The sequence below is a fragment of the Larus michahellis genome, chromosome 1 (assembly GCF_964199755.1).
Source record: "Larus michahellis chromosome 1, bLarMic1.1, whole genome shotgun sequence".
NCBI classification, from domain to species: Eukaryota; Metazoa; Chordata; class Aves; order Charadriiformes; family Laridae; genus Larus; species Larus michahellis.
This window is the reverse complement of record NC_133896.1, coordinates 98,637,978-98,665,852: the sequence shown is the minus strand read 5'-3', so window position 1 is coordinate 98,665,852 and position 27,875 is coordinate 98,637,978. Positions and strand designations below refer to the sequence as shown.

Here is a 27,875-nt window from a genome sequence, read left to right as displayed (position 1 = left end):
CGGAGCAAGCTGAGCCAAAGCACACCAAAAATTAAACTCACTATTTTCTGACCACCCAGGATCTCCCAAAGCCACTTCAAGTCACGTGGTTTGAAGACGATGAGAACAACAGTTGTATTAGGGTCGTAGTGGATCGGATCTGAGAAGATGGATTCTGGGTAAGAAAGGCGGAAAGTCGTCCTCCTCCCAACATCCTCTTCGTACCCTATAACAGGGCCATTATTCATTCTGCAGAGGACAGACACAGAGACAGCAATGACTACCCCACCCACGTGCTTACTGTGCGGTGGCTGGCACATACACTAGTCTGCGGGACAGACAACGTGTCCAGGTACAGGAGGGTTTAGCAGCCTAGCATTTACTTATCACATTACATGGCAGACGAACAATTATCAGGTGCACTCACCCTCTAACTCAGAGGGATCAAGCACATACGGGAACTTGGCCAAAGTGGTTTAGAAAACAATTGCACGATTGCTTATCGCGTGTCACTTGAGCAGAAGGCCTTCTGATTTGGCTCAAACGCAGAAACTGGAGAAGACCAAAGAGAATATCTGGCTTGGAGAATTACCCATTGCTCCATTCATGCTACTAGATGATCCAAGTCATACAGAAGGCAATTCAAGAATGTTTTAATACTCTTCACTGTCTACAGCAGGGACAGGTATTATGACTGTGTACCAGATGCTGATAAATCTTTGTGCTTGCTTTTTTTGTTTGGGGGGTTTTGGGTGTTGGTTTTGGGTTTTTTTGTTTGTTTGGTTGGGTTTTTTTTTTAATATTACTTGCACAGCTGCTACTGCTTTGGGATTAACAGATTAATAAGCAGTGAGCAGGTGGGTCAGGTCCCTCTGCTCTGAAGTGTTAGAGGGGCTGTGTTGCAGTTTTTGCCCGGTGGGTGTGTTGCATGTTCTTTGGAGAATTCAGGCAGTCTCTGTATGCTCCATTCCTGCCAACGTGACTGACTGCTCAGAATACGAGGCACACTGCTTAGGAGCATATGTTTGCAAAACAAGGTATGCAGACAAGGAAATATTTCAAAGTTTTATCAGCAGTTGTCATTAAATACAGAATGCAAACACCACTTCTTTGTTCATTCATAGATGTGTACTATATTTCTGAAACAGTTTTGAATTTAGAGTTGTTTTTAAATGTGTGACACCAGTCTACATAAAGATTTCCATTTTAAGAAGAGTAGGTAGATCTACAAGGAGCCTAAATACTTCAAATAGCTTAAAAATAATCCATGGAGCTTCCTTGCATCATTATACTACAGTGAAAGTAAGTGCAAAGTGGGCAGGGTTTTTTTTGTGTGTAAAGCACAAAGTTGTCAGGCAAGTAAATTTTCCTAAGAACAGGGATATTATCTGGATTGCTTTCTATAGTTTTAAGTTTGTAAGAGAAGATACAACTGAAGAATTGCATGTATCCACTTCTACCTTATCAGTATGTTTTCAAATGCATGTCAAACTCCAGGCTTTGTATACAACTTTTTCAAGCAGTTCCTGAAGACTGAAACACTATTACTACAATGAGCACGAGGACTGATGGCAAAGTAACAAAATCAAGATTTTGTTCAGTGTTCAACACAAAGCTGAAGCAGACAAACTGCAACGGCAGCTCAGGTTCAGGCATACGATCTGACGGGGTATTTACCATCTCAATTCCTGTAACAGAGAAACTGATTTACTTTTTTCTTAATGCGCAGCAAATTCTTTTATAACTAGCCAAATAGTCCATTTTCAGTTTGCTTGGCATTTGAGCTTTCCGACAGCCTGTTCCTCTCTGACACTTCCCATTTGCCTAGTCCAGATGCCTCTTCTTCAGACCGCAGCATCCTCTGGTCGGTTGAGGCATCTCAAACTTCCAAGATGAACTAACATGCTTGAGAACAAGGGGCAGACATCGGCATCACCCTCCACCTGACAGGTCCCTTGAGATGGACTTTCCCAGCAAATGTTACATTTAATCCACTCCAAAAAAAAGCATATGCCGGCACAGGGGTAAGACAGGTGTGGTGTGGAAGGCAAGAGGCAGGGCTGCCCAAGATGCTGGCTCACAGCGAGGGGCACGTGCAGGGCTCTGGGCCGTATCATGCTTGAACCCATCCCCAACAGCAGCATCCTGCACGTGTGTATCTGTACACAAGGCAGACTGACCCCCCAGTGATCCTTCCTCCTCTGCATCAATCAGTCTGTATAATACAACACTGATCCTTTTTTCACCATTTTTTTTTTTTAAATGAAGGCTGTGGCAAAGTAAGTAAAACAGGAAGTTTTATACATTTTCATTTGTATAACAACTCAACTCCAAAGCTACTGGCTGACAGCAAAAGTTTGTTAATTCTTTGCACATACATAAAATGAAAAGGAGACACCATTTACCTTATTATCACGTCATAAGAGTCAATTTTCTCCCCTAATGTCTTATTTCGAAGTACTCCTCCATTACCAACCACAACACACCGTCGACAGGCAATGCTGTGGGGAGCAAGCAGAACTTTTAATACACACAACATCCCTTGCTTCGTATTGTTATTAATGATGTACTTGCATTTAGCTGCCTTATTTACTAACTGAGGTCCTCTATCTTTTACACTCCTTGGCCCCTACAGAGGGGTCTCAATCCCGTATCACACACTAATGCTGCTTTCTAAAAATGCAGCTGCATTATTTCAGGGACTGCCAAAATCAGGAAATTGCTCCTTTCACATAAAACTATTTTTACACATGTCCTTTTTCTAGTGGTTTGCTGTTTAAGATCCTCTAACCAGTTGATGATATGGGTGCCATTAGATAAATTGTTTTCCACAATGCTTCAAACTTGTCCCAGTCTGGGGGTATACCAACCACGACAGTACATCTGGAAAAACTAACTGAAATTAAGGTGGTTCTGCAACATTGTACAACTCCACAACTCTAGAGATCTCCAACATAAGCTAAAGCAGCAAGATTTAGGTTCACAATTTATCTGTCAGGCCTCTGAACTGCACATGGGAAAAACCTTACCCCAATGACACATGTGATGGCTTTTCAAATGAATATATTCACATTGATTTTTTCTCCCTCTACTTAGAAAGTGCTGTCTAAACATGTAAAGTGCATGCTGTCATGACATAACAGGAGAGATATGCTTGCTTAAAAGTTGCATTCTCATATGACTACATTGAAATTAGACAACATTACCAAGTATATAAAACACTGTGAACTACAAATTAGCTCTTATATTACATCCATTCAAAATAGTAACTACTTTCAAATTTAGAATATATTCAGGGTTAAAAAGCACCCAAAAAAAGGTATTATGCAAATACACACTTATGAAAGTAAATTCTAGTGGTAAGATTTTTCCAAGTAATCCTAGGTTTTCTACGTGTGTCTTTTGCTCTCTATTGTCTTATTTCAATGTTAGTAAAATGTGTGCTTTGCTTAAAAAAAGCACAGACAGGCTTGCTGGTGTTTTACTCAGGAAATTTTGCCTCTTTAAGGAAGGTTTACAACCAACATATAAGATTGCAAACTCCTCCTTACAGAACAACCACATCATTTTTTCTTGTAAAAATGCTTCTTTATTTAGAGCAAAAGCTGTTCAACTTGGGCTGCAGCAAGAACAATGGCAAAACAAAAACGTTGGTATTTTCTTCAGACACAAACAGGCTCTCAGCTTACTGAGGATGAGCCGCCTCCCAACATCCCACTCCCACAGTTCTTCAAATAAGAAAAAGGTTCTATGCCACTTCTTACCGTAGGGGACCCCAGAACGGTGTCCCAAGGGATACTATAATCTGTATTAAATGCCCAGTGTGATACTTCAAGCAGACTAATTAACACCTTTCTCACCAGATAGTCCACCCTGTTTTTTCCAGCTGAGGAGAGCTGAATGAAAGCAACCTGTTCCAGTCGAGACTGACTGACACTTCAATGTACGAAGCAGTTCCCCATAATTCTTACAGAATCGTTAATGCAATTATGCTGTACTGCATGTGGGCTAGGGAAAAGAAACTGGACCCCAGATAACCTGAAGCTTACAGAAAAGGTGAGATGAGAATAAATGCCAACTGTAAAAAGCACTGTATTGCAGATGAAATACTGGGATGGCACCTTCTCACCCGCTGCTCTAGGGCCACATCTGCAGAGGGAGTTGACCTAAAAATTTGTTTGTGTATATATAAAAAGATATATTCATATATATATAAAAATAATGCTGAAAAATGCATCTCTCAGGGTGGGTTGACATGGAAAAAGCTGGCACACCTTTCTCTGGTGTTTCCCAAGCAGCTTAGAAGCCAAGCATTCATAAAAATATTTCCAGCTAATGCCAGAAGTTCACATGACTTGGTACCTGGGAAATCAGAGGGGTGAAAACCTGCTATACCATCCCCTCCTCAGTATGCCCGTTCCCTCTACACACACAAAACCCTTCCCTCTGTATTCCAGAACTGCTTCAGCCCATTCATTTTCCAATTAGTTTTTCAATCTAGTTTTAAAATATCCTGAGAAAGCAGGCTGATGAACATATGCCTCTACCAAATTTTACAGTGGGAGGAAGGAAGCAGAAGTTACCCTTTTCCTGAATTACACTTTGTTACCTGCAGCTATGTTATAGAGCTCAGAGCAAGATCCTGCACTACAGAAGAGCAACAGCAAGGAGAAACAGGAAGGAAAAAAGAAAACTGGACAAAAAATGTGATCACTAAGTGATGCAGGTGAAATGAGGGAGATAAGGAAGAAGCACAGAATTAGTGTACGGTTTTATCATGTTTTCCTGTCATTTACAGCATGCCTCTAAATCATGGAAAGTTTCAAATCATCTCAAACCTCTGAATTCAGTATCACCAAAAGTTACGTGGCCACAGCTGGGTAGCTGAGGTACAAACCTCATCACCACAATGCAAGTCCTAAACTGTTACCCATACTCCAACTCCTGATGCTACCCCTCCTAGCTAGAGCATCTATCCCCAGTGCTTGGTGGACACCATGGTTTGGTAGTGATTAACACCATGCATAAACTTATCTTCAGGTCTCAATAAAAAGCCAGAAAAATTGCTCCTAATCTTGCTGAATATTTTCTTTTTTACTCTGACTACTGGGTGTGAATTCACAAAAACTACGTCAACTCCATTACAAGTGATTTGTATCATTCTGACCACAATAAGCAGCCAAAAAGTTACTTTGAGGAGGCACTGCTTGTTCTGTCCCTCGTAGATGAACTTTAATCAATTCCTTATTACACACCTTTCAATGTTTGGCAGAGGCTATGATTTTAGAAGCTTCTTCACTATGTCAATTCCTAGCTATTGAAATAATGCCTTCCACTCTGGTATAAAACTGAAGAGCTCTTTGGTTTCTCCCCTTTGCACCGTGCAGTTGTGATGTAGCAGGACACACTCAGGGCAGGGAGGGTAAAGTAAAACGTGACTTTAGAGCCAGGTAAGAGAGGCTCGCACAGCTACAGAAGCTGGGTAGCTGCTCTCAAGTTAAATCCAAGCTCTCTTCCCTCTTACTGATGGATGCAGACCAGATCTTCTTCACGTCTAAGAGATGACTGATATTACTTGGGTACAAAACAGAGTGAAGACTGAAGTTTGATTAAGCTTTCGAACTCCAGTGCCCTTAACATGCATACTCAGAAATAAAGTTGCCTTCTAATAACCAATAAACCATCTAACATTGGTATGTGAACTTTTGAAATGGATAAAGTCAACAAGCAGATCAAATACTCCTGGTGCATTGTACATGAATACAGCCATAGATACAGTCAAATGAATTAGGAAGACCAGCTTTTAATCTCTATCAAGTCCGGGAAGTCAGAGCGGGCCAACTCAAACAGGAAGTCTGGCACAAACGTGCTCTTTCTGAATTGTCTCATCCCCTTATCCTTCTCCCTTCCCAGTATTCAAGTGTCTCCAGTTACGATCATAGCTCTGCATCCACAGTAGTACAGATTCCACTGGCAACAATAAGCAGGGAGTAAAAAAAGAGAACACAATATCATAGGAAACTGACATATGAAATGGAGATAAAGAATACATAGTAAGGCTGGACTGTATTCAAACATATTTAAGTTAAATAAGCTGACCTATACTTACTGTAAATCACAAAAATCAACACATTGGTTTCCAGCAACTGTTACTCCCAGATATTTTACCAACGCCATTTATTAAAGTTTCCTTTTTTATAATGTTTTCATATTAAATAAAACCCAAACACTCAACCTTTCTTCAAGTCAATAAATGGGCAAGAAAAATAAATTCAGATGTCCTTAAACAACATAAGGTATAAGTGAATATACAGACTGAAACGTTTGGAGGTCTAGCTTACAATCACCAGCACAATATCGATAAAAGTGAAAAATATTACGACCTCAGCTATAACAATTGCTATAGCAATGGTTCCAGTGGCTAAGGGATTGCATTTAGGTGTTAGAGACCTACTTAGAGTATTAATGGATCCTGATGTAAATCAGGTAACTGATCTCCAACATCCAAATGCAATCACTCAAAACATTGCCCTAGTCACATGGTGTACAAGACCCTCTTAATCTCAAAGCCAGGCATAAGTTTACATATTTTTTTTTATGGTGAAATGCTAAAAGAAACATTTTCCTAGTCTATAAAAGAAAAATATTGTTAAATAGAGACGTAGCATTTAAATGTCAAAAGGCTTTCATCCTCCACATTCCACTGAAATACTGTTTCTCTGGAAAAGGAAGATCTCAACGTCAATTCCTTTAACACACACCCCCATAGCCAGTTGAGGAATGCAAATTATTTCCTTTGAGGTTACATGGGAAAAGGAGGATGTAGAGGTCACATTTTGTTGACTCAGGATTGTGCAAATGCATTCGTAAGAATTTACTCCTGTTGAACTTAAGAGTCCTGACAGCACCCAGCAAGTAATTATGAGGAAGTGGGTAGAGCAGGTGTTCAGATGTTACTCTGTAGATACAGCCCTAGCCTGGAAAACCCTCTCCCTTGGGCTATTCCACGGAAGTCAGTGACACTGTTCACTTCCAAACTGTTTTGGAGAGCTAGACCTTTACACAGTGAGAATTTCACCTAAGTTTAGAAAAAGGCATTGTTTGGAAAAAAATCCTTTGTAGCTCACTATGTACAGTTTTACCTAAGTCACAGACAAATACAGCCATATGAGCACCACAGATTTGGTGCTCATACAGCCTAATATTTGTTAAAATACATTATAGCAGGTTCCACCCCCCCAGCCCCAAGGAAAGTTTATAGAGAAATTTGGTTTGCATTCTGCCAAGGCGGCTGAATTAGGTGGCAGCAATACAGAATTGCCTAATAATTTTGTTGCTCTATTACTGGAGAACATTTCTAGGATGAATTCTCAGAAGTGTTTCACAGTCAAAAGCCACTGTATCTCGGTTTAATGTATATATAAAAGCTCTTCCTTACTACAGTGCTGATTCATGCCCTAACAGTGTTATACACAAAACCTGATGGATCTTGAAAGAATACGTTGTATGAAGTCTCGTACATTTAATTTATGCTACTGCCTGTTAAATAGCAATGGTTCTCATTTTGCTTCAGTACTACTGAAGTATATTACTTTTATTAAAATGAAGCATACTTCTCAGAACCACTAAACATATCTATATGTCAAAGAACCTACATTCAAAGAATACCAATTACCTTACTTTAGATCTATAGGACAGACACTTCCGTTAAAAGGTACTATGCTGTACTGCAAGTGTCTCTACTTTACAGCCAAAACGATTACAGTGCTGAACTTGTGATTTCAGGAAATTTCTAACAGAACGTTTGGCATTATTCTTCAAACTCCAGACAGAAGACTAGCCTTTATCGGCCAATTCTGTATAAATGTCCCTAATTACCACACTCCTGACAGAGAATAGAGTTTCTTCCTTCCCCCCCCGTCCCAAGAGTAAACCTGAACATCCTAGAAATGGATAGTAAACACACGGAAAGGAAGGAGTACAGTAGGTGAAAAGGAAAACTGCATGTTAAAGCCAAGATAATTCTTAGGCTTGAACACCATTATTTTGTTTATATTCCACCCAACTTTAATTAAAATGCGATCCTGGCATTTGGCTTGAAGCAACAATCTTCTGTTTGATCTTCTTGATTAAAAAAGCAAAATCAAGTACAGCCATCCTCAGCATTATTTGCATTCAACTCTATTAAGAGGCCTGCATATTAACATGATATATGGCAGGTTGTCAGCCTGTTTGCTAGACTGCAAGTCTAAGTAGTCATTTGCATCACTTGGTAAACACAGGACTTGAGTACACTTGCCAGCCCTACTACACTACCTCCAAAAAAAAAAAAGCCAACCCAAAAATAAACAAAAAAACAAACCCCAACAATAAGACACACACACAGAGAAAGGCCCTCCAAAAACAAACAAAAATCCCATCAGAATTGGCTTCTAACAAAGAGATTTTTAAACAAGACAGTCTAATGCATGGGAAGCGAGTTATCTAAGGCATGCTCCAGTCTGTACCACACCCTGGTTACTCCTGAAATGCCAGAACAGCCTTTCCTGGCTGCCTCCGTCTCCCGCATTCACGGGAAAGGAACCTGAGCATACACATGAACAACGGTGCGTGCAGCAGGCATGAGATTTCTTTTGTGTAGAAACAGCCAACGGTTGGCATCCACTTATCCCAAAGATTCTCTAGCTTACAGTAATGGCGACGTTGAAAGAGGAGATCACATTTGGTTTTTAAGGGGTGGTTTCACTTTCCTCAAGTATAAAAAGATACTAGAGGAAAATGGGACTACATTCAGCTAGCAAGTTCCTAGCACGCTTATGAAAAGAAATATGTAAGTTTAGGTTCCCTCACAGAAAAATTATTCTTGAATGTTGGTGTTATGTATGTTTAAAACCAAACTTATTTAAATCTTGGAATCTGTTACAGATTGCTTGGACACTGTCAGTCAGATTTGCATCTTGGCTAACGAGCAATTTCAGGACAATGCCACTGACATTCCTTTTCAGATAAATATTAGAAATACAATGAACAGAAACAGTAGCAAATAAACCATCTCACCTGTCATCTCCATTGGAAAGTCCACAGTTCTGTACTCTTGAAAGGGCTAAACGAAAGAATTGCTCTAGAACGCAAATACAAAGAAGAGTAGTGAAAGTCCAGTGCTTTCCATTAAAAATAAGCATGCCACCCTGACTACAGCATTTTCAGACACAATAGTTTTTACGCACTGTGCATAAAAAACTCAAAATAAGAACACTTGTAATTTAGGGCCACAGGTCAATCAGCAATGCCAAAGAAATTCAGGTTTATCAGAGCTCCTCTCTGGGAAGCTTTTCCTGCCCCAATATTCCCCTGTTGGAAAATAGCATGGGATCTATATCCAAAAAAAAAAAAAGTCTTAGTTACAGCAAGTAAGCATCGTAAGAGCTTCCAAGACCTGCATCCTAATTGACTTTATTTTTTTATTTTACCCACTGTTTCAGCTGAAGCAGAAGCAGCCTTGACCCAAGAGGAGGGGCCCGACAGCCAGGGACAGTAACAGCATTACATATTTTGGGAGAAGACATCAAACCATCCTGTGCTCACTGGCCAAGATGGGCTAAGGCACCTTCCCAGCCCTCCCTGGGTGGGCAGGTGCCTGCTGCACACTCAACGTGCCCCTGAGAGAGGGCCTCAACTCATTCCCAAACATACTTTTCCTCACCACAACCCCGGAGGTGCAGAAAAATGCACCATCCTCGTTACACTGATGGAGGGCAAATCGGGAGTCTAAAGCCCAGATCTGCAGGGTAACTAGGAAGGTGCACTGTTTGATGTCAAAAACTCTGAGACTTGAGACTTTACAAAAGGGCGACTAAGACCCTTAGGTGTCTGGCCCTGTCTACTCTGCCCTGACCAAGGTGGGCAGCAGGCAAACACTTTGCAGAGGTACAGCAGCCCTGCCCCAGTGGGAACTCCCCCTGCAGCCCCACTGACACCTTCCCTGGTGGGAGAAGCTAGCCCACTACAAGGAAAATTTTGCTGCTGTAACCACCCCAAGGTGGGGACTTCTGCCTCAGTAGGACTCTGTATACTGATGGGCTTAGGGGTGTTGATCGAACCCCATCGCACTAACCCTGCCAATATTTCACCTAGAAAAGCGCTAGCTAAATATCTTTAGCACTCCAGCCCACATATAAATAAAAGTAAGTTGAATAAGCCCCACTTTTCCTCACTCCCACCTCTTTGGAGCTTCCCTGCTAAGCGGGGCAAGCCCAACGCAGTGTTTTATTGGTTAAAAACAGGAAAGTGCCAGGTCAGAAGGACTAAATGAAACCATTAAGTCACTGCTAGATACCCCCCAAAAGGATTGGCATTGGTGAATAGGAAAGACCAGGGCCAGAGATTCAGGTGGCTTTACGTGACATTTAGGTATTTCAGTTTAAAAACAAGGTACATGGGGAACACAAACCTGCTCTCTTTATTCCGTAAGGTAGTTCAAACTTATCACTCCCGTGGAACTCCGCCACTCTGATAAAATCATTAGCGCACAGGAACGGGTATATTTTGTCAACACTAATGAAGGGAAAAAAGTAAGACGTTTCAAAAAATCCACATGACGTATTTGAATAAGCCAATAATTCACGCAATTGCTTTTAGAAAAAGCTTTTTTACCCTACTTACCAATTTTTAAAAGAAGAAAACTCATGAACACAGAGAAAGAAAGGAGGTGGCAGAAAAGGGGAAGATTTTTTTAATGGAAAAAAATACAGGTAGAGAGCGAGATAAAATTATTTCTCTGCTAGTATAAGTTATATAGAGTCATTAAAATCACATGAGTGAAAGCTTACACCATGAGAGCATACTTAGGAGAATACTTAACACAGGAAGACAATTAATAACTTCAGGTTTGAAAAGCACATACCAGAGGCAGCAAGGAAAATTAAGAGTTGTTATTGTTATATATGTCAATTTAATAAATAAAAATAGGATTTGAAACAAGGTGTTTTAAGTTGAAAATACCATGTCCTGAAGACATCAGCTTATTTGAAATGTGCTCCCATTCCAAACAAGTGGCATTTTATGGCTGTGTTGACATCAGTAAATACTTTGGGGCAACAAAGGTATAACCACACAGCAAAAAAGTATTGAATTCTCATGTTCACATTACACACACCTTGGGGTTTGGGGTTTTTTTTGGTTTGGTTTTTTTTTGGGGGGAGGGTCTTTTTTTTTTTTTTTTTTACTCTGGACTAACTCTAGTAGGGTCCCGCAGTTTGAACACCCCTTAGCAGCTGCAGCACAGCGTGAGTGCTCCTGCAGCACATCTTCTGGCTTAGCCAAAATTCAGATGTCTGAAAGGAGCCCCGTGCACGTGTGCCAGGGCCACCCTGTGACAAGAAGCACGGCACATGGGGATCACAAGGAGGTTTGCCTCTAAAGCGCATTCCTCCTGCAAACTAGAACATGACAGCGTCACACTTTATAAGCATCAAGATAGAAAGAATGGGTCACTTCTTCAAAAGACAGTAACCACAGACCAGGGTTATCTCATAGCCAGGATCCTATTATCAAATCTGCGAAGCCAAATGAATGAACAGTAGACCCAATCCTAATCCTGTCACATGCTACCATGCCCTTGGCTTCACCTTGGAGTTAAATCAACACCCACTGGCTGAACTGGTTGACTTTGTAGCAATCCTGCATACTAAATCTTATATTAAAACATTAACACAGAAGTATACAGTCACAGTGAGAAAACCTAGTGTTGATTATAAATATCCACAACCAACAGGTGACTTGTTTCCCCATTAAGAATATCAATAGCTGTTAAAAAAAAAAACAAACCCTCCCTCTCAGTCTCACAATCAAGTATCCCACTCTAAGATCTATGCTTTTAGAAGATACTAACAGTAAAAAGAAAAAAAAAAAAAGAAAACTACAAAACACCACAGTCCACACACCAAGAACTGTGCCATAGGTTAACTATGCAAGGCCAGCTAACTTTGAGACACCATGCTCTGAACACGCATATTAAATTTAATAACTTGTCTTGCTGTTCAGAAGCAGATTGTAAGCTTAGACGTAATAAATAATTTACCTACTGCAAAGAGATTCTTAATTCTAGCTCTGGTTCCTTTCCAATAAATAATTCTGCCAGGTTAGAAATCCTTTCAACCTCCCCAGGCTATTACCAAAGTGCACAGACCAGATCTTCAGCTCACACACACTGTCCCTGTAAAGGAGCTATGGAAATACTCAAGAGACATCGCTCTATGTCTGCGCCTACCTTCTCCTCGCTGCACATCCCCGAGTCCATTCCTGCCCCCTTGCACAGCACCCGCTGCCCCTGACACAGAGACAGCCTGGGCACACTCTGCGGGCAAGGGACCCAGGACCACCTCTCCAGGCCAGGCAGCTAACCAGAACTCAAAGACCACAGGACTGCTTTGGGGAGGACAAACTTGAGATCCTTCCATGTTCTTTAAAATAATAATAGCACTGAATTAAAGCCAAGTTTTCTTGTGCACAAAAAGGACCAAAAAAAAAAAAAAAAACAAAAAAGAAAGAAGCAACGGTGCCTAAACTTCCTCCCAAGCTTTCTCAGGAACATACTCAATGTTTGCTCAGGTAAAACACAAAGCCAACAAATACAGCCTGCCTGCTTCTGGTCCCATAGCACTTCCTTGATCCCTTCTCATTTAAGACTTGTGCTTCTAATAACAAAGACTCTCAGTATTTCTTCACAAATATCTTGGATGCACTTTTGTGACCAGACACCTGCTTTGTTTTGAGCTGAAGCTCTTCCTTTTTTCATCTGACTGCTTCTTTACAAAGGAAGCTTCCTATGAGTACCTTAAAGTGGAAGACACCTACACACAACTCAACAATACTCTCACAGGAACAAAACCATGAATAATCCCAGATTTCATTACAATTCAATTCCACTGAAGGGGAAGAATCTTCTATCTTTAAAGACTGGATGAATTTTTGTACATTTCATACTCCTCTTTCCAAATAAAATAAGGATAGTTTCAAAACCTGTCTGTTCCCTGGCTGCTACAGAAATACTTAGCTACCAAAAAATCTTAATCTTTTAAGTCCAGGTTCTTACTAATAGAATGACTGAGTTTCAGTCTTGGATATGAGGCTTATCTTACAGTAAAAGCATGGGGGAAAAAGAATTAAGGCTTGTATTTCGATCATTAAAATAGTTTCACTGTGTGCTGGTTTTGGCTGGGGTTGAGTTAATTTTCTTCACAGTAGCTAGTGTGAGGCTATCTTTAGGATTTGTGATGGAAACAGTATTGATAATACAGAGATGTTTCGGTTATCGCTGAGCAGTGCTTACACAGAGTCAAGGCCTTTTCTGTTCCTCACACCAACCTACCAAGGAGTAGGCTGGGGGTGCACAAGGAGTTGGGAGGGGACACAGCTGGGACAGCTGACCCCAACTGACCAAAGGGATATTCCATATCATATGATGTCATGCTCAGCATATAAAGCTGAGGGAAGGAGGAAGGGGGAGACATTTGGAGTTACGGCGTTTGTTTTCACAAGTAGTCATTATGCATTTTGGAGCCCTGCTTCCCTGGAGTTGGCTGAACACCTGCCTGGTGAAGAGAAGCAGTGAATGAATTCCTTGTTTTTCTTTGCTTGCATGCATGGCTCTTGCTTTACCTATTAAACTGTCTTTATCTCAACCCGCGAGTCTTCTCACTTTTACCCTTCTGATTCTCTCTCCATCCCACCCTGGGCAAGTGAGAGAGAGGCTGTGTGGGGCTTAGTTGCCAGCTGGGGTTAAACTATGACACACTGTTACGTGCTACAGTACGTCAAGAGGAAGTACTTATTTACTCAGTACATACACCACCACCATGTTGAGCTAGTTGTGTGGTATTGCTCAGATGCTGAGCAGCGGCAAGCTAAACAATTTGTGTTGCCACAGCCAGGAAAAGCAGCAGTGAACCCAAGCCCAAAAGCTGTGCTGCTTCCAGAGGTGAATCAAAATGTGAAATAGTCCAGAATACGTAAATAGCTCATTTCTACCTCAGTCAGCACAGCCTGTCCTTCTTCACCCCCCCACCACACTTCCCACAGAAGACTCACCTCAGTAAAGATTCAAATGCCGGTTTCAGGAGACAAGTGTCCAGCGCATTCCTCCTCTCCACAGCCGTAGGCGGTAGCCTACAAAACAAGAATTTCAAAGAAATAGCAAGAACAGGAACATGTAGCAGCACCAAGGTAGGGAAACTTGGATAAGCCAAATTAGTAAAAGCTGATTACTGAGTTAACACCACAGCAAGTTTTCATGACTGCCTCTGTCTGTATTATAAAGACCTTTCTCGATGTGGTACAATTACTTTTACTAGTAAAGGTTTTTATCTCACAGCGCTGCTTCCAAGGGGTCTGCAACCTCCTTGCTCAGCAACTATCAAAGCAGCCATAACCGGAGGTGAGATGTCAGGCCAACCTGCAGAGAAGCAGGACACCTGGGCTGAATCACCCCGGCAGCCATGCCAGATAGCATCACCAGTGCTACTCAGCAAGGAGAGGGGACTCCTCTTTGGAGAGGAGAATAGACAGCACCTCACAGGGTACTTCAAGGAAAATGAGATTCTTTGGGGCTGTCATTCCTCTCATAATAAGGCTAAGAGTTACACTTCTAAGCACATTCCCACCTTGGTGATTTAGCCCAATTAATAACAAATATGAAGCCCAGAAGGGAGGGTAAAGTTCAGTGTGAGCAATGCGTGCATCTGGGCTGCATTAAGAACAGAAGGATGAAACCACCACATTAGATCCACAAGCCAAACAGACCATTAAGGTTAATTGCTTTTGGTAACCTCAAGTTGTCATGTGAATACTGACACTGAGAAAGCACCCCGTGAAACGTATCAGCTGGCCAACTTACTGCTTTCCAGCATCAGCCTCACAGACAGCATTTTGCAGGACAGCTTCAGAGAGAACAGAGACCTGCTTTTAAGTTTTAGCATAGGCTCTCATTAGCCCTACAAACCTAATTGCAGGAATTGACTAGCATAAGACCTGCTTATACACGCACTTGCACATCACAAGCGAACCACACCTCTGATTTATTAAATTTTAAGCACAACAGTTGCCCTCATAGCTCTGCTAATTTTATTCAAGTATAACTCAGAATTGTAGAAATGTAGAAGTTGTAAACAAACATCTTTCCAACAATTGATTGCTTGTTACAGTCACTGTAAGTGTCCATAAATATTAACCAAACACTGGAAACATGACATGGACAAATTCCTTTCTGCCAGACACGTTACAATTGTGTTCATAACAGAAACAGCCAACGGACACAGCTGTACCCCATTGAACAGGGAGTCTGCAGACAAAGGCTGCGGATTTTAGTCTCAATCCCTCCCACCTGCCCAAAACCAACCAATAAAATCCCACCACAAAAAGACTCAACTGCTGAACTTACTGGGTAACTCCACTAGCCTCATAGGAAGGAGAAGCCCTCACAGAGGAAGTCTGTCCATAAAAGCTAATCCTGCAAAAAGGGAAATGTCACAACGCTGTGGTTTGCTGTAAACAGGAACCACAACAGAAAGCCAATCATATGAATTGTATGCTATAAACAAGACAAATAGAGGCACATCAATCACTACTTTTAAAAGCTATTACTATTATCTGCATAACACAAACACACTGGTCAGTCCTGGTTACAGCTGTGCAAAGGCCAAGGGAAACTCAACTTCTTCAATAAGCACCCTGAATTTTAGGTCCCAAGCCACCTGTCCCACACAGGCTAGAGATGGGGAAGGCTCACTTCCCACAAGGTTGCCACTAGGATTCCACAAATTTCAGCTTTTCAAATGGTGCCCACTACACCTGCAGTTATTCCCCTGTGTGGAGCAGGTCTCTCCCATGCCATTTATCAGACATCAAAAGGAACAAGCTAACACTAAACACACATAGGTTGGGGGAGACATGGACACGTGACACACACAAATAAGATTATCTCTCCTCACCTGAACACCTATTTTCATGAAATTCAGAGGGGCTCCCTATCTCTGAGGTCCTGACCTTTCCACACAATGAGGCTCAAATCAACTGCTAGGTTTAAAAGTTACACAAGAGAAGGGGCGACATGACAGAACAATCACTTTCATTCCCTCACTGTACAAAATGAACAGCCACAAAAACACACACACAGAGTAGTAATTACTTCCATTGATTACTAGTAAACAGCTGTTCAGCAATAAAGCAACTCACAGCCACATCTCTCACAGCCACGAGGGCGTCTGCGCTATAAGCAAACAAAGCATCACCATACCAGTAGAGGTTATTTCTCCACAGATTTCCATGCAGTATACCATACATAACAGCAGCCGCCAGGATAAAAAACAGAAGGATTCGTCTCATGACTGGTAGACCTGAAATGTAAGAAAAACAGAACAAGAAATTTAAATCCAAAGTTATGCTATTAAAATGAACTTTCATAAAGCATCTTGAAACCTACAAAAGGAAATCTTCGTTATTACAGCTATTCACCACCACCACAAATTTGATGGGGGATCACTCCGATTTGATTTCTCGCACAAAGTCCTGGTGACAGAAGCTGAACACTGCGCTGCACCTACCACACGTGCATATTCTTCACAGTAACATAGAAGCATTGAGAAGGGCTCACTTCCAGCTTCTCTCTGAAGATAAAGGAGGAAAGTCGGACTCTTCCAGAAGCATCTCAAGAGTAGGAGCCCCTTTTTGTCCACTGTCAGCCCAAAGAAACCAGCCTCTTGGGTCAGAAGTTAGCCTTTACAGGTACTTGTGCGTCTCTTTCTTGCACCACCCACTATCAATTTCCATAATTACACAGATAAACAAGCATCAGCACTTTGCAGGAGGCAGACAGATAGACTGATGCCGTCAAAGCAGCAGGATATGAGCTGCCACAAATTGTAAAAGAAATGGAGAGAAATATCAGAAGCTCACCTATCTGGCAAGACATGCTGGGGGAAAAGCATGTTCTGCATTGCTCATGTCTAACACACTAAGCTGCCCTTTCAGTGGCAATGAATGAACTGCTGTTGCTTAACTTTCTGAAAGTCCAAAATAGCCATTCTGGCCACAAATTACTGTGGAAATTTACTCCGGAGCTATAGTCTTCTGTTATTTTCATCTCTTCCTCTATCATGGTAAGCAGATTCAATGCACATAATGCATAAACACCTACTTGTATTCTGTATTTTAAGTGAAGGTAACAAATAACTGTTCAGCAAAAACAAGCCATATCCAAACATACCACTGCATTTTCCAAAAGCAGAGCCTTTGGCTTTATGTTTTTGTTTTCTTTTTTTAAATTCCATGTTGCTTTTCAGGATAATTAAAGTTGCTGTTCTTTTAAAGCTGTGCTAAACAGTCCTAAAACAATAAAACTCAAGGTAAGTGTAGTGCAACTGATCAACAGCAATATGCTTTATGCTAGTAACACCTTAACATCACACCGTGTATTAAAAGCCACAAAACTACTACAGCACTGTATTGTTACTAGAAATTGAGAAGCAGACTACTGTCACTCACACAGCTGCTCCCCTGAAGAAATACCTAATAGCGAACTATTTGTTACAGTGACGTGAGCACAACAAGCCACCACTCCCTCATTTATTTCACCATCCCACCCCCCCCAAATCCTCCACAAGAGTTTAACCAGAGGGTCAGAGAGGGAGTTTTTATAACAGCATCCACCAGTAACAGAGCCATGCAACGAACAAGCTACAATCTATCAACCTTAAGTATATCCTCCAGGCTGTCCTGATCTGTTCTGGATGAAGTACTCAGGCTGCAGCTGTTGCAATTTCAGCCTTCCATCCCCCCTTGGGAAGTAACACTGCCTCCCTTACAGCTTCAACTCCCTTGACCCTTCCTGAAAAGGCACTGCAAATTTGTTTTTACAGTCATTCTCAACTTCTAGAGCAAACCCTGAGCTTCTGCAGTAATTTTATAAGAGTCTTTCCCTAAAACTCTGAGAACATTAGAAGAAAATTCACCTACTGAGTTTAGTCAACTGTCATTAACAGCAATTCGTTCGTTTACTTGAAAAAGATACTGCACTCTTTGGGTTGGTTTTTTTTTCCCCTTTCATTGTCAGTATTTTTTGCCCCTTCCTGATTTGCAAAAGTTTGTTAAAATATCTCACTGAAGTGGATGGAAATCAACTGTTTACTTTTTACTCTCTAATTAAATCAATGCAAACTTCAGTTAAGCAAGAAAACATAATGAACTAGCTCTCCAGATAAAGTACCTAAATTAACAACTGATTAAATTGCTGATTTTGCCTACTTTAACGTAAGAGAGAACCTTGCTGAAGAGTCAGAACAAGCTACAAAACAGAGAAAAAAAACAAGGCAAAGCTGCCCATAAAGAGTCCTTTAAAAACAAAATTATTATTCGTAACAGCATTATCCACACAGAGAGAAAAAAAATGCTCTGTTTGTAAAGCGTTTACAAAGATATTTGTACAGCCCGCAAAAAAAATCATTAAAACAAGAGAATATAAGTCAACATTGTCCTTCAAACAGGATGCTAAGGAATCCATAACAACTTTCAGTATCTTACATAGGACATTCAGCCTGGCACACAAATGAGAAAGGTACACCTTTAGGGGTGGTACAAACTCAGCTGTTAGGAACATAAAATGGTCTTCCATTAGACACTGTCTTCTCATCATCCCATCCCCCAAGTGCCTGGCTTCATTCAGTGCTTTGAAGAGAAAGTTCTGTAGTCAAGAAAGGCAGCCTTCTTAGCGAAGATTTTCTTAACCTGGTTTAGTAAACAGAACCATTGCCTTGTTTACAGAATAAATTATTCTGTGTGTATTTTTAACAGTGACAGCATTTTCCAGCTCTCCCTTCCTATTTTAAAATAGCTGAGTGTCACATAAAGTTAATAAAAGGAAAACAAACTCCTATGATGCAAATACTGCACTAGAAAATTCTCATAGGCAGACATGCAAGAAAATAGGCAATTAAGAATACAGAGTTCAGATGTAAAATGACAGTCACGTTCCAGCTTATTTATCACAACACAAGACCCAGCATACTTGATTTAAGCTCATCAACCTGACAGAGGTCAAGGACCCTCCTTAGGTCAAGGTCAGTCAGGGCTAAGCAAAGTAACAAGGACAAAGCTGGAACTCAACTATTCAATTCCCTCCTCTTTCTAAAAAGCCTACAGCAACACACACGCACACAACGAGAGGAGAGGAACCCAGCAGGTCAATGCCCAACGCTTACAGTGTTAGGTGGTCAATTTTCTGAAAGAAAGCAAGCAACAGGATGCGTAAGCGCTGTAAATAGATTCATGAGCATTTTTTAATAGGAATCTAAGGTAACTTCCAGTGTTCAACATCCCACCCCTGCCAAGGCAGAGCTACAATTACAGAATTAGACAAGACAGACTCTTACGGTATAAAGAAATCAGCCTGCATCTCCTACGGACAGGTGGGTCCGTGCCAGCTCTCACCACCTCACCACAGAGACGCATTTGGGTGTATGACAAATTAGCTATATAAGGCCAGAGGCTAATTTTTTTCTTCCCTTGGTGGAAGTGGGGAACCAATGTCTTTGTCAGAGCTGCATCTTTACTTAAATTAGGCCTTATTCTGCTACTTCAGTAAGCGTGGCATCTGATATGAGCCACTATCTCATAGCCTCTGCTTATCTTTTAACTTACATACGCAGCTGATGTAGCCATATCACACGGGAAACTATAGCTGTTGGATGGGGCAATCACATGACCACACTACAATTGCGTTTTCTCGTAACCCTTGTAAAACCTTCCTCTTGTTTTCTTGCTTAAAATTTGGTTGTTAATAATACAATGCAGAAGGCTTTTCCATCTGTCCTATTTATTTTGTAAAGCATCTTTGACTATTACTGAAGTAAATGGTTGATAAATATTTAACTAAAAAGTGGTCACTACTAAATTAAATACTGCTCATCCTAAAACAATCTTAGCTCCATACCTGGTCTTGTGACAGTTTAACTTCTTGCTGCTGCAATTAACTGACAGCATGAAAACTTCAGCTCACCCAGGCCTCAAATCCCTAGCCCTTCTAGTTGTGGGGGAAGAAGGGAAGGGAGATTGAAAATGTGCCTTGAGCAGACCTTGAAGTTTAAAGGGACAGGGGAAAAAGCACATAAAAACCTTCTAAAGTTTAAAAAGAAACACCAGGATTTTTAAGATGTAGTCAGTATTTTGTGGGCTTGCTTGTGATCACCAGTCCTGCAGCACTGCTTCCTTTTGGTCGGGATGTAGTGCGTACACAGTGGAACAACTTCGCAGCAGCAGGACAGCCAAAGTAGGAGTTTTCTCCTGTCATCATTTGTATCAAGTTAAGCTGCCAAAACATGGCACATTATGGCATGTATCTATGTATTTCTTCTGCCCAATCTATACGCTATTCATCACTAACTCTTACAGTTCTTACTCTAAGTACATGCATAGTTCATTAATTCTCCCCCTCTTGGAAGGAAACACTGTAGCATACAATATACTAGCACTGCAGCAAAGTCTAAAAGGTACTGCAGTGGCTGAGTCAGTCTAGTGCCTTCTTTCACGCACTAATTCAATTTTTTCATCATTTCCGGTGCTCCTTTCAATTTAAGTTTATTAAGAAACAGAAGTCCCCATAAATATTAAGTGTAAATGACAAAGATAGATATATTGGATTATCCTAGCAAAGTGGCCCCGAATTAAAACTACATTTCTAACTCTTCTGCAACAGTGAGTTGGTTTTGAAGTGAGAAGTTTAACAGCATCTTAACTGGAAAAGATTCTTGCTAACCTGCCTGGCTCAACACAAAACCAAAAGAATTATTCCTGTTCCTGAAGGTCTGTACAAGCCACGACACCAAAAACCATGGTTTTACTGTGTCAAAATGTGATTGTGCACTTACACCATCACACCACATCTATGATCTTTACCAGCAGTAAAAGATATCTCCTGCACCAGAAGATAAGATGTTTTCAGGCTCTAATATCTTTCAAAATGAGGAGATAAGCAGTAGAGGACAAGTTTGCTGACTATGAAAACCAAAACCTTCTTCCCCTCCAACAGCATACTGAACTAGCCATTTACTTCCACAGCAGCCCAATAACTTTGAAAAAAGACAGTCTTCCTCCATGCACAGCTTCTGTTTGCTAAGGAAGGTCTCCAAAGTTTCCCCTAACATTTTCCCTTTCTCCAACTACTGCAGAAGACCTGAAAAGAAATTGCAAGAGAGACTTTTCTACTCATGTCCAGTAGACTTAGTATCACAGTAATAGTGATGTTTAGTACATTTAGTCAATCCTTGCTTCAACAAGGCCAAGTGCAAGGTCCTACACTTGGGTCAGGACAATCCTCGTTATCAACACAGGCTGGGGGATGATGTGATAGAGAGTAGCCCTGAAGAAAAGGACTTGGTGGTGCTCGCGAATGAAAAGCTGGACAGGAGCCAACAACATGCGCTTGCAGCCCAGAAGGCCAATCGCATCCTGGGCTGCATCAAAAGAACCGTGGCCGGCAGATCCAGGGAGGGGATTCTGCCCCTCTACTCTGCTCTGGTGAGACCCCACCTGCAGTACTGCGTCCAGCTCTGGAGCCCTCAGCACAAGGAGGACATGGACCTGTTGGAGCAGGTCCAGAGGAGGGCCACAAAGATAATGAGAGGGCTGGAGCACCTCTCCTATGAGGACAGGCTGAGAGAGCTGGGGTTGTTCAGCCTGGAGAAGAGAAGGCTCCAGGGAGAGCTTACAGCAGCCTTCCAGTACCTGAAGGGGGCCTACAGGAGAGATGGGGAGGGGCTGTTTGCAAGGACATGTAGCAATAGGATGAGGGGCAATGGCTTTAAACTAGAGCAGGGTAGGTTTACAGTAGACACTAGGATGAAGTTCTTTACAAGGAGGGTGGTGAGACACTGGAACAGGCTGCCCGGAGAGGTGGTGGAGGCCTCATCCCTGGAGACATTCAAGGCCAGGCTTGATGAGTCTCTGAGCAACCTGATCTAGTTGAAGATGTCCCTGCTTACTGCAGGGGGTTGGACTCGGTGACCTCTAAAGGTCCCTTCCAACACAACAAGTTCTATGATTCTTTATCAGCTACTACAGCCAGAAACGTAGCCTCTACTGACATTAATCTACCAGGGCGAGATGTAGACCAGAGCTGTAGACCAGAGCTGTGTCCACCTCTGACCTTTTGCACAGCTGCACACTAATTCAGGACAGGCTGCAAGAGTTAATAGATTGGGTTTAGGACCTAACCGCTTGCCTCCCTCCCTTTCATCATCCTGCTAATGGTGAAATCTATTCTGTACCACAAGAGACAACAATACATTTATTATTTAGTGGACAATTCATGATTATATTATTGGATTTTTGTCTTTCAAGTATAGATGCCAGTATTTTGCTCCTTACCAGAACATGCCTGCCAGTTGGGTCAAGCAAGGAGGAAAAGCAACTTAATCATTATTTTTCACTGACAATCACAATTTCATTTTGCTTCTGTCTGCATCACTTGCCCTCTTGCGTTACTCTCCAGTCCTACTTATAAGCTCTTCCCATGCAGGCATAACCTTTAGCTAAAAGGTATTGATAAAGAATCCAAGTCCAGTCAAATCTATTGTATTTTCACCTCCTGCAATCCTAATTTACCTAGAGAGGACGGCTGGTGGAAGAGGGAGGTTAGCTCCCTTCCAGAAGGCTGCAGGCAGGCCTGGGAATGAGCATAATTTATCTCTGTGCCTTGGGCATACCAGACAACGCAGCACCTACACCCCTCCAGCGCTTTCACCTCATTCCTTTTAGCACTTTAAATGCAATAAATCAGCTTGCTCTAGCCAAACGTAAGCCCTTCAACATTTCAGGCAAGATCTGTGAAACAAGGGTTTGTAGCCTTCCACTCACACGCAGGAGAGATGCCAGGAGGACATGCGAGAGAGTTTGGCAAGAGCTACAAAAGGCCTGCAGGTCCTGACTTACTCTCACAGTCTTATCAACATGCTCAGACTCTTGTTCCTTCCTCCTTTTTATCAAATGCAATATCATTTGTTCAATGGTTTAACTCCTTTTTCACTCTTCCTTCCCTCTGGCTGGGCACCCAGGAACTTTTACGCAGTGGGGATATGAACAGAAAAAAATGAAAAGGACAGAGAAAAAGAGAGGTTGCATGCACTCATCAGACTGTTTTTTGGATAGCAAGACTCATGAACAAGCCCAGGTCTAGTAACAACGAGCTTTTTAAAGGTTACTGGAACAGCCCCCGCTGTAGTGAGGCTGCAAAAGTCTGCAGTGATCCCATTCTGAAGTACCGCAATCAATGATGTGCATTGTTTCACAGAGATATCACTTTTGGGCCTACCAATGCAAAATTAAACGTCACTTACACCGACACCAATTACTAGCTTCAGGGATGAAAAAGAGAAGTACAAAGCATCAGCCAGTGCATCCTGACAGAAAACCCTGATGAGCAAAATACAATGGAGCACAGGCACCACGTAGCAGTGAAATGGTTCTCAAATAGGAGCAGCACTCGGTGCAACTGTCTGAAGCCGAGTTAATTAGCCCTGCCGAGAGGCAGAATATGTTACCTCCACCTTGGGGCTATGAAAGCATTTCTATGCCACTCTTGAGATCCAAACTAATGTTTTTGCTCAGATTATAACAGTGCTATGTCGATCCCTGGCACCAGCTCAAGGCGACAGCACACTCCATTGCACAGTGTAGACACGCAATTAAAACTGCAAGCTTAAAAGAGATATCTAGTTTATATTTCTCAGTTGGTAAATGTTGGTTTTAATTATTTTTCCCTTCCAAGATAGAAAACAATATTCCCTAAATGTTCCAAAATGGCTTAGGGGTTATTCCAACTATGAACACGCTTTTTGTAGTGCAGCTAAATATTGCTAACTGGAGTTTAAAGTCAGCCCCAGGTAGATCCAAATCCTGCTTGTAGCTTTGAGGAGAAGAGGAACAATAGTAATTACTGGATTCTCATCTAACTGGTGCTTTCTGGGCATCACAGAATTCCACAAATTTGCCTATAGTTATGAGTAAGAATAAGATCAGGTCCACAGCCTCATCTTCTTGCCTGCTTTTGTGCCTTGAGATTAGAAAGTGGCCAGTTTACGCAAAGGTGGACAAAAGTTGGGAACGAACATTTTCATACGCTTTCCCCAGCCTGTCCCTCCACAGGCCTTCCCTCCAATACGTTTTGTTGGGTTTTTTAGTTTTTTTCCTTTCTTCCTCCAGTACACTTGAGCGCAAACCAGCAGTTATTCCCATGCCCAGTAGCCACAGAGCTGCAGGGCAGTACAAAAACAACTACTTTGGGTTCAGGCAAAAGCTAACCTTATGCATGCAAATTCCAAAGCAGGTATGAGCTGAGCACAGATAGCTCTGCTTCCTCAACTCCCAAAACTTTAATCAAAGCAAACCGCACAAATCCATCTCTTAACTACACCTTTAAAAAAAATATTATTAAAAAAAATAAGTCACAAATTCAGTAACACAGGCTTAGCTGAAAGATTTCATCAAGCCCCGTTGTACTCTCCCAGATTAACCTTTAAAGCTTTAGCCTGCCTAAGATAGGCTGCTATTTATATATTACACATCATAGGTGTCAGTATAATACATGAAAGAACAAAATACACAGAGAAGAGATGCTATAAATCCATGCAGCTCCTCCTGCAGACTGTGGTGACAACACTGTTCCTTCTCAGCCTATGTTTCCCCTCTCTCTTCAGCTTTTCTTCCAGAAAGACCGGAATATAAACAAGCCACGCAACATGTTCTAGGAGTCAGAGTTCAAGTAATTTTCTCCTCATACCTTGACTTGCGTAACTGAAAAGGTTTTTGTCAACTTGAGAGAGCTGCTCCTCCTGAAGGAACAGAGCATCGTGGTTTTGAGTTGCTTTGCCTCTTCACCTCCTTTTAAACAACATAGATGACAGACACATTACACTACGCTTGAGAAAACAGAAAATGATTAATAGAAAGATACAGATCCCACTGCAACACCAGTTACTCATTCACACCCACTATTCTTTGTCCGTGAGTGCCTGCAGAGTCAGGGGCTCGATGTCAAACGAACAGTGCGTCTTAGGTTTCCCAGAGAGAAAAGATGGAAAAAAAGTGGAAGGAGAAAAGGCTGGAAGTAGCCAAGTTAGTCAGGTTTCAAAACAGTTCAGTTATAAACCATACCACCTCACTAGGTTCCCCCCACACACCCCCCGCAGAAACCATGATCAATATAAATAAAATTCTCCGGTTGCACCTTTATTTTATCTGTATTATACATGCACATTCACTACAGCATTAAGTTCACCCTAAAACAAGGCATACTTTGTCTTCTAATAATGCCTAGGATATCTAAAACATCCAGCTCTGGCTGATTTGGAGCTAGTGATTTAACCTCAGCTCTCACAAAAATGACTGGGAATTACAAAACTAAACCTACCACCCAGCTTGGGGAAAATAATCTCAACCCTAGGCTAAAATAAATCACAAAAAATCCCACCCCACTCACAAGCAAGATTAGGACTCTCAAGGGCAGTGGCAGAGGGAATCATGCGGTATTTAAAAAAAAAAAATATATAACTGAGAGGGCTGATTTACTTGCTTCACTACCAGCACATGGAGAATGAAATGCTCCCCATCTACATCAACAGTAACTCCCAAGTAAATCCGACTAATTTCTCACTTAGCCATAGCGTGTAAATCCTGATCTGTGCTGGTGTCAGAATCTGTCCATAAAGAGACACAGGTGCTTTCTGTATGGCTACTTTTCACAGCAGCTATTTGCCAGCCCTAGTCACGATTAAGTAAAATACGCACAGACTGCCATCATCTGATGCCGCAGCTCTTTCTAACAGAATTTTTAGTCTCCACATTTTAAAAAGCAACAAGTTATGTTATGCAGGTTTGTGTGGATTAAGAGGCACAGCAAATAGGTATGAATGTGCTCCTACCAGCATCCAACACTGAAGAGTTTTTCATTTAAATAACATGCAAAGCATGTCTGTAGTCGTAGATCCAAACATATTATATTCATTGATTTTTGCTGTGTTGCTCCCTACCTTTTCTCAACTGCTAAAAAAAAAAATAATCCCCAAACTACCAAAAAAAACAAACCCAAAACTCCCAGCTGTTGGAGATGGAATTTACCTCAACAGCAGATTCTGCAAGTCAATCTGCTGTGATGCACATGTGCCAACTACGGAGAGCTCTGGGATTCTCAGGAATGCAGCAAAACAAGTCAGTGAAAAGTGTAAAGCTAAATTAATTCAGAGAGGGAGGAAAATGGAGACAAGTGGTAGCACTTACCCCACACTACTACTAAGTCTTGGAAGTTTCCCAGGGCAGCAACCTTGCCAGCTCAGGAGAAAGCTGCAGGACACCCACAGTTTGAGCAGTTTCTCTGATAACGTTAATGCCTTACATTTCCGGCGCTCTCAGTTCAGCATTGCAATGAATACATTCACATTGCCTTTGGATCTTTAGAAAATTAATCAGAATACACACCTTAACTGCTAACTACTATAAGAAAGCCAAGCCCAAACTGACAGTGCCAAACTGGAAAAGCTTGAATATTGTAAATATTAAGGCGATTTTCAAGAGTCTTCTTTATATGTAGCTTTGTTTTCTTAGCACAAAAGCTCAAAAAAATATTATTTAGAACAACAACAAAAAAAACACCATAAGAAGAAAAGCTTAATGAGCAACTTCATAAATACGAGAATGCTTTGTGGACATAAAGTGGTTTTGAGCTAACAAAGAACTGCTGTACAGGTTGCAGCAGAGCTTGTATCTGATCCCCCTAAAGGCATTTAGTGCCTAGTTTCCTTTCCTAAATGTGAATACAGGAAAAGCTACCATATACAATATGCAAACAGTACTCATCCCGAAGATTCTGAGAGCTATGAGATACATAGCAGAGTTAAAAAAAAAACATAGTCCTGAAGAACATTTAGCACAGCACGTGAAGTCCTAATTGACATCTTTTCTGAATGGGAAAGGTTGACAGTAAGTCTACATGTGTTTAAAATAAAAAATTTTAAAAAAAGATTTCTTTGTAAGGTAGTGAGCTTCCCAAGGGAAACAAAGATGTAGGTGTATCCAGCTTCAGCGTTCAAAGTCTCATTAATCATGTGTTTCCTTAGACAAAGCTGAAGTCAAATTCACAATAAAAACCCAGGACAAAGGAGCAGGTTAAAAGACATAAAACCATAACTGGAATTCTTCACAGAGCAACTGGTAGTGGTTGTAAGTGAACTCAGCTCCTTATGGAAAAGTTTGCACAAGTTCATTCACATATTTTCATCCTATGCTGGAGTTCATAGCCCTGACTTATGCACTTTAGTTTCCTTACCTATACACGAGGAAAGCTAATTATCTCTGATGGTAATCTTCAATTGCCATCTGTCTGGGAGGAAAGCTGCCTAAATTACTCAGTAGGGAATGCTGGGAAAGCTTACATACTTTTCTCTGCACTACACAGAGACGCCCATTTAGGACTTTATGACCTCAATCCTCACTGAAGGTTAAACACATCCCATTTCCTCCCCAAAAGCTGAATATTGATGTATCACTGTGTTGGGGTTGGTGTTTTTTTTTTTTGTTGTTGTTGGGGTTTTCTTTGGTTTTGGGGGGGTTTTCTTTGTGGTTTTTTTTGTTTTGTTTTTTTTTTTTTTGAGTCCTTTCTGGGGTTTTTTGTTTGTTTGTTTGAAGAGGACAGTCACCCCTAAAACTGAGAAGATTCAAAGGTGCATTTCACCCCACCCACTCATCCTCTCTCACGGTCTCACAGCCCTCCTGCTGGGGTTGCCCTGTAGAGGCCAAAATGCCTAGGAGCACCCAGCTGAGAGCCAGGAGGTGTGCAGGCAGCTGCTGGGGGTAGACTG

At 41.5% G+C, this 27,875-nt stretch overlaps 1 protein-coding gene across 14 annotated transcripts in view; it reads right to left on the bottom strand.

Annotated features, from left to right (window-relative positions):
- ST3GAL6 (ST3 beta-galactoside alpha-2,3-sialyltransferase 6) overlaps window positions 1–27,875 on the bottom strand; it is a 63,529-nt gene that overhangs the window by 11,650 nt on the left and 24,004 nt on the right. For 8 of the 14 annotated variants that reach the window (XM_074595333.1, XM_074595323.1, XM_074595315.1 and 5 more), the window contains 7 exons: window positions 16,271–16,370; window positions 15,416–15,484; window positions 14,068–14,145; window positions 10,430–10,533; window positions 9,037–9,100; window positions 2,385–2,480; window positions 42–228 (listed from right to left, as the gene is read on the bottom strand). In XM_074595333.1, coding sequence (XP_074451434.1) covers window positions 42–228; window positions 2,385–2,480; window positions 9,037–9,100; window positions 10,430–10,533; window positions 14,068–14,145; window positions 15,416–15,484; window positions 16,271–16,359 — 687 coding nt within the window. In that variant the 5' untranslated portion in view covers window positions 16,360–16,370. Of the gene's footprint in view, window positions 1–41; window positions 229–2,384; window positions 2,481–9,036; window positions 9,101–10,429; window positions 10,534–14,067; window positions 14,146–14,872; window positions 14,916–15,415; window positions 15,485–16,270; window positions 16,371–27,875 lie in introns of all 14 variants that reach the window. The other 6 variants (XM_074595381.1, XM_074595305.1, XM_074595390.1 and 3 more) reach the window with 3 other exon arrangements.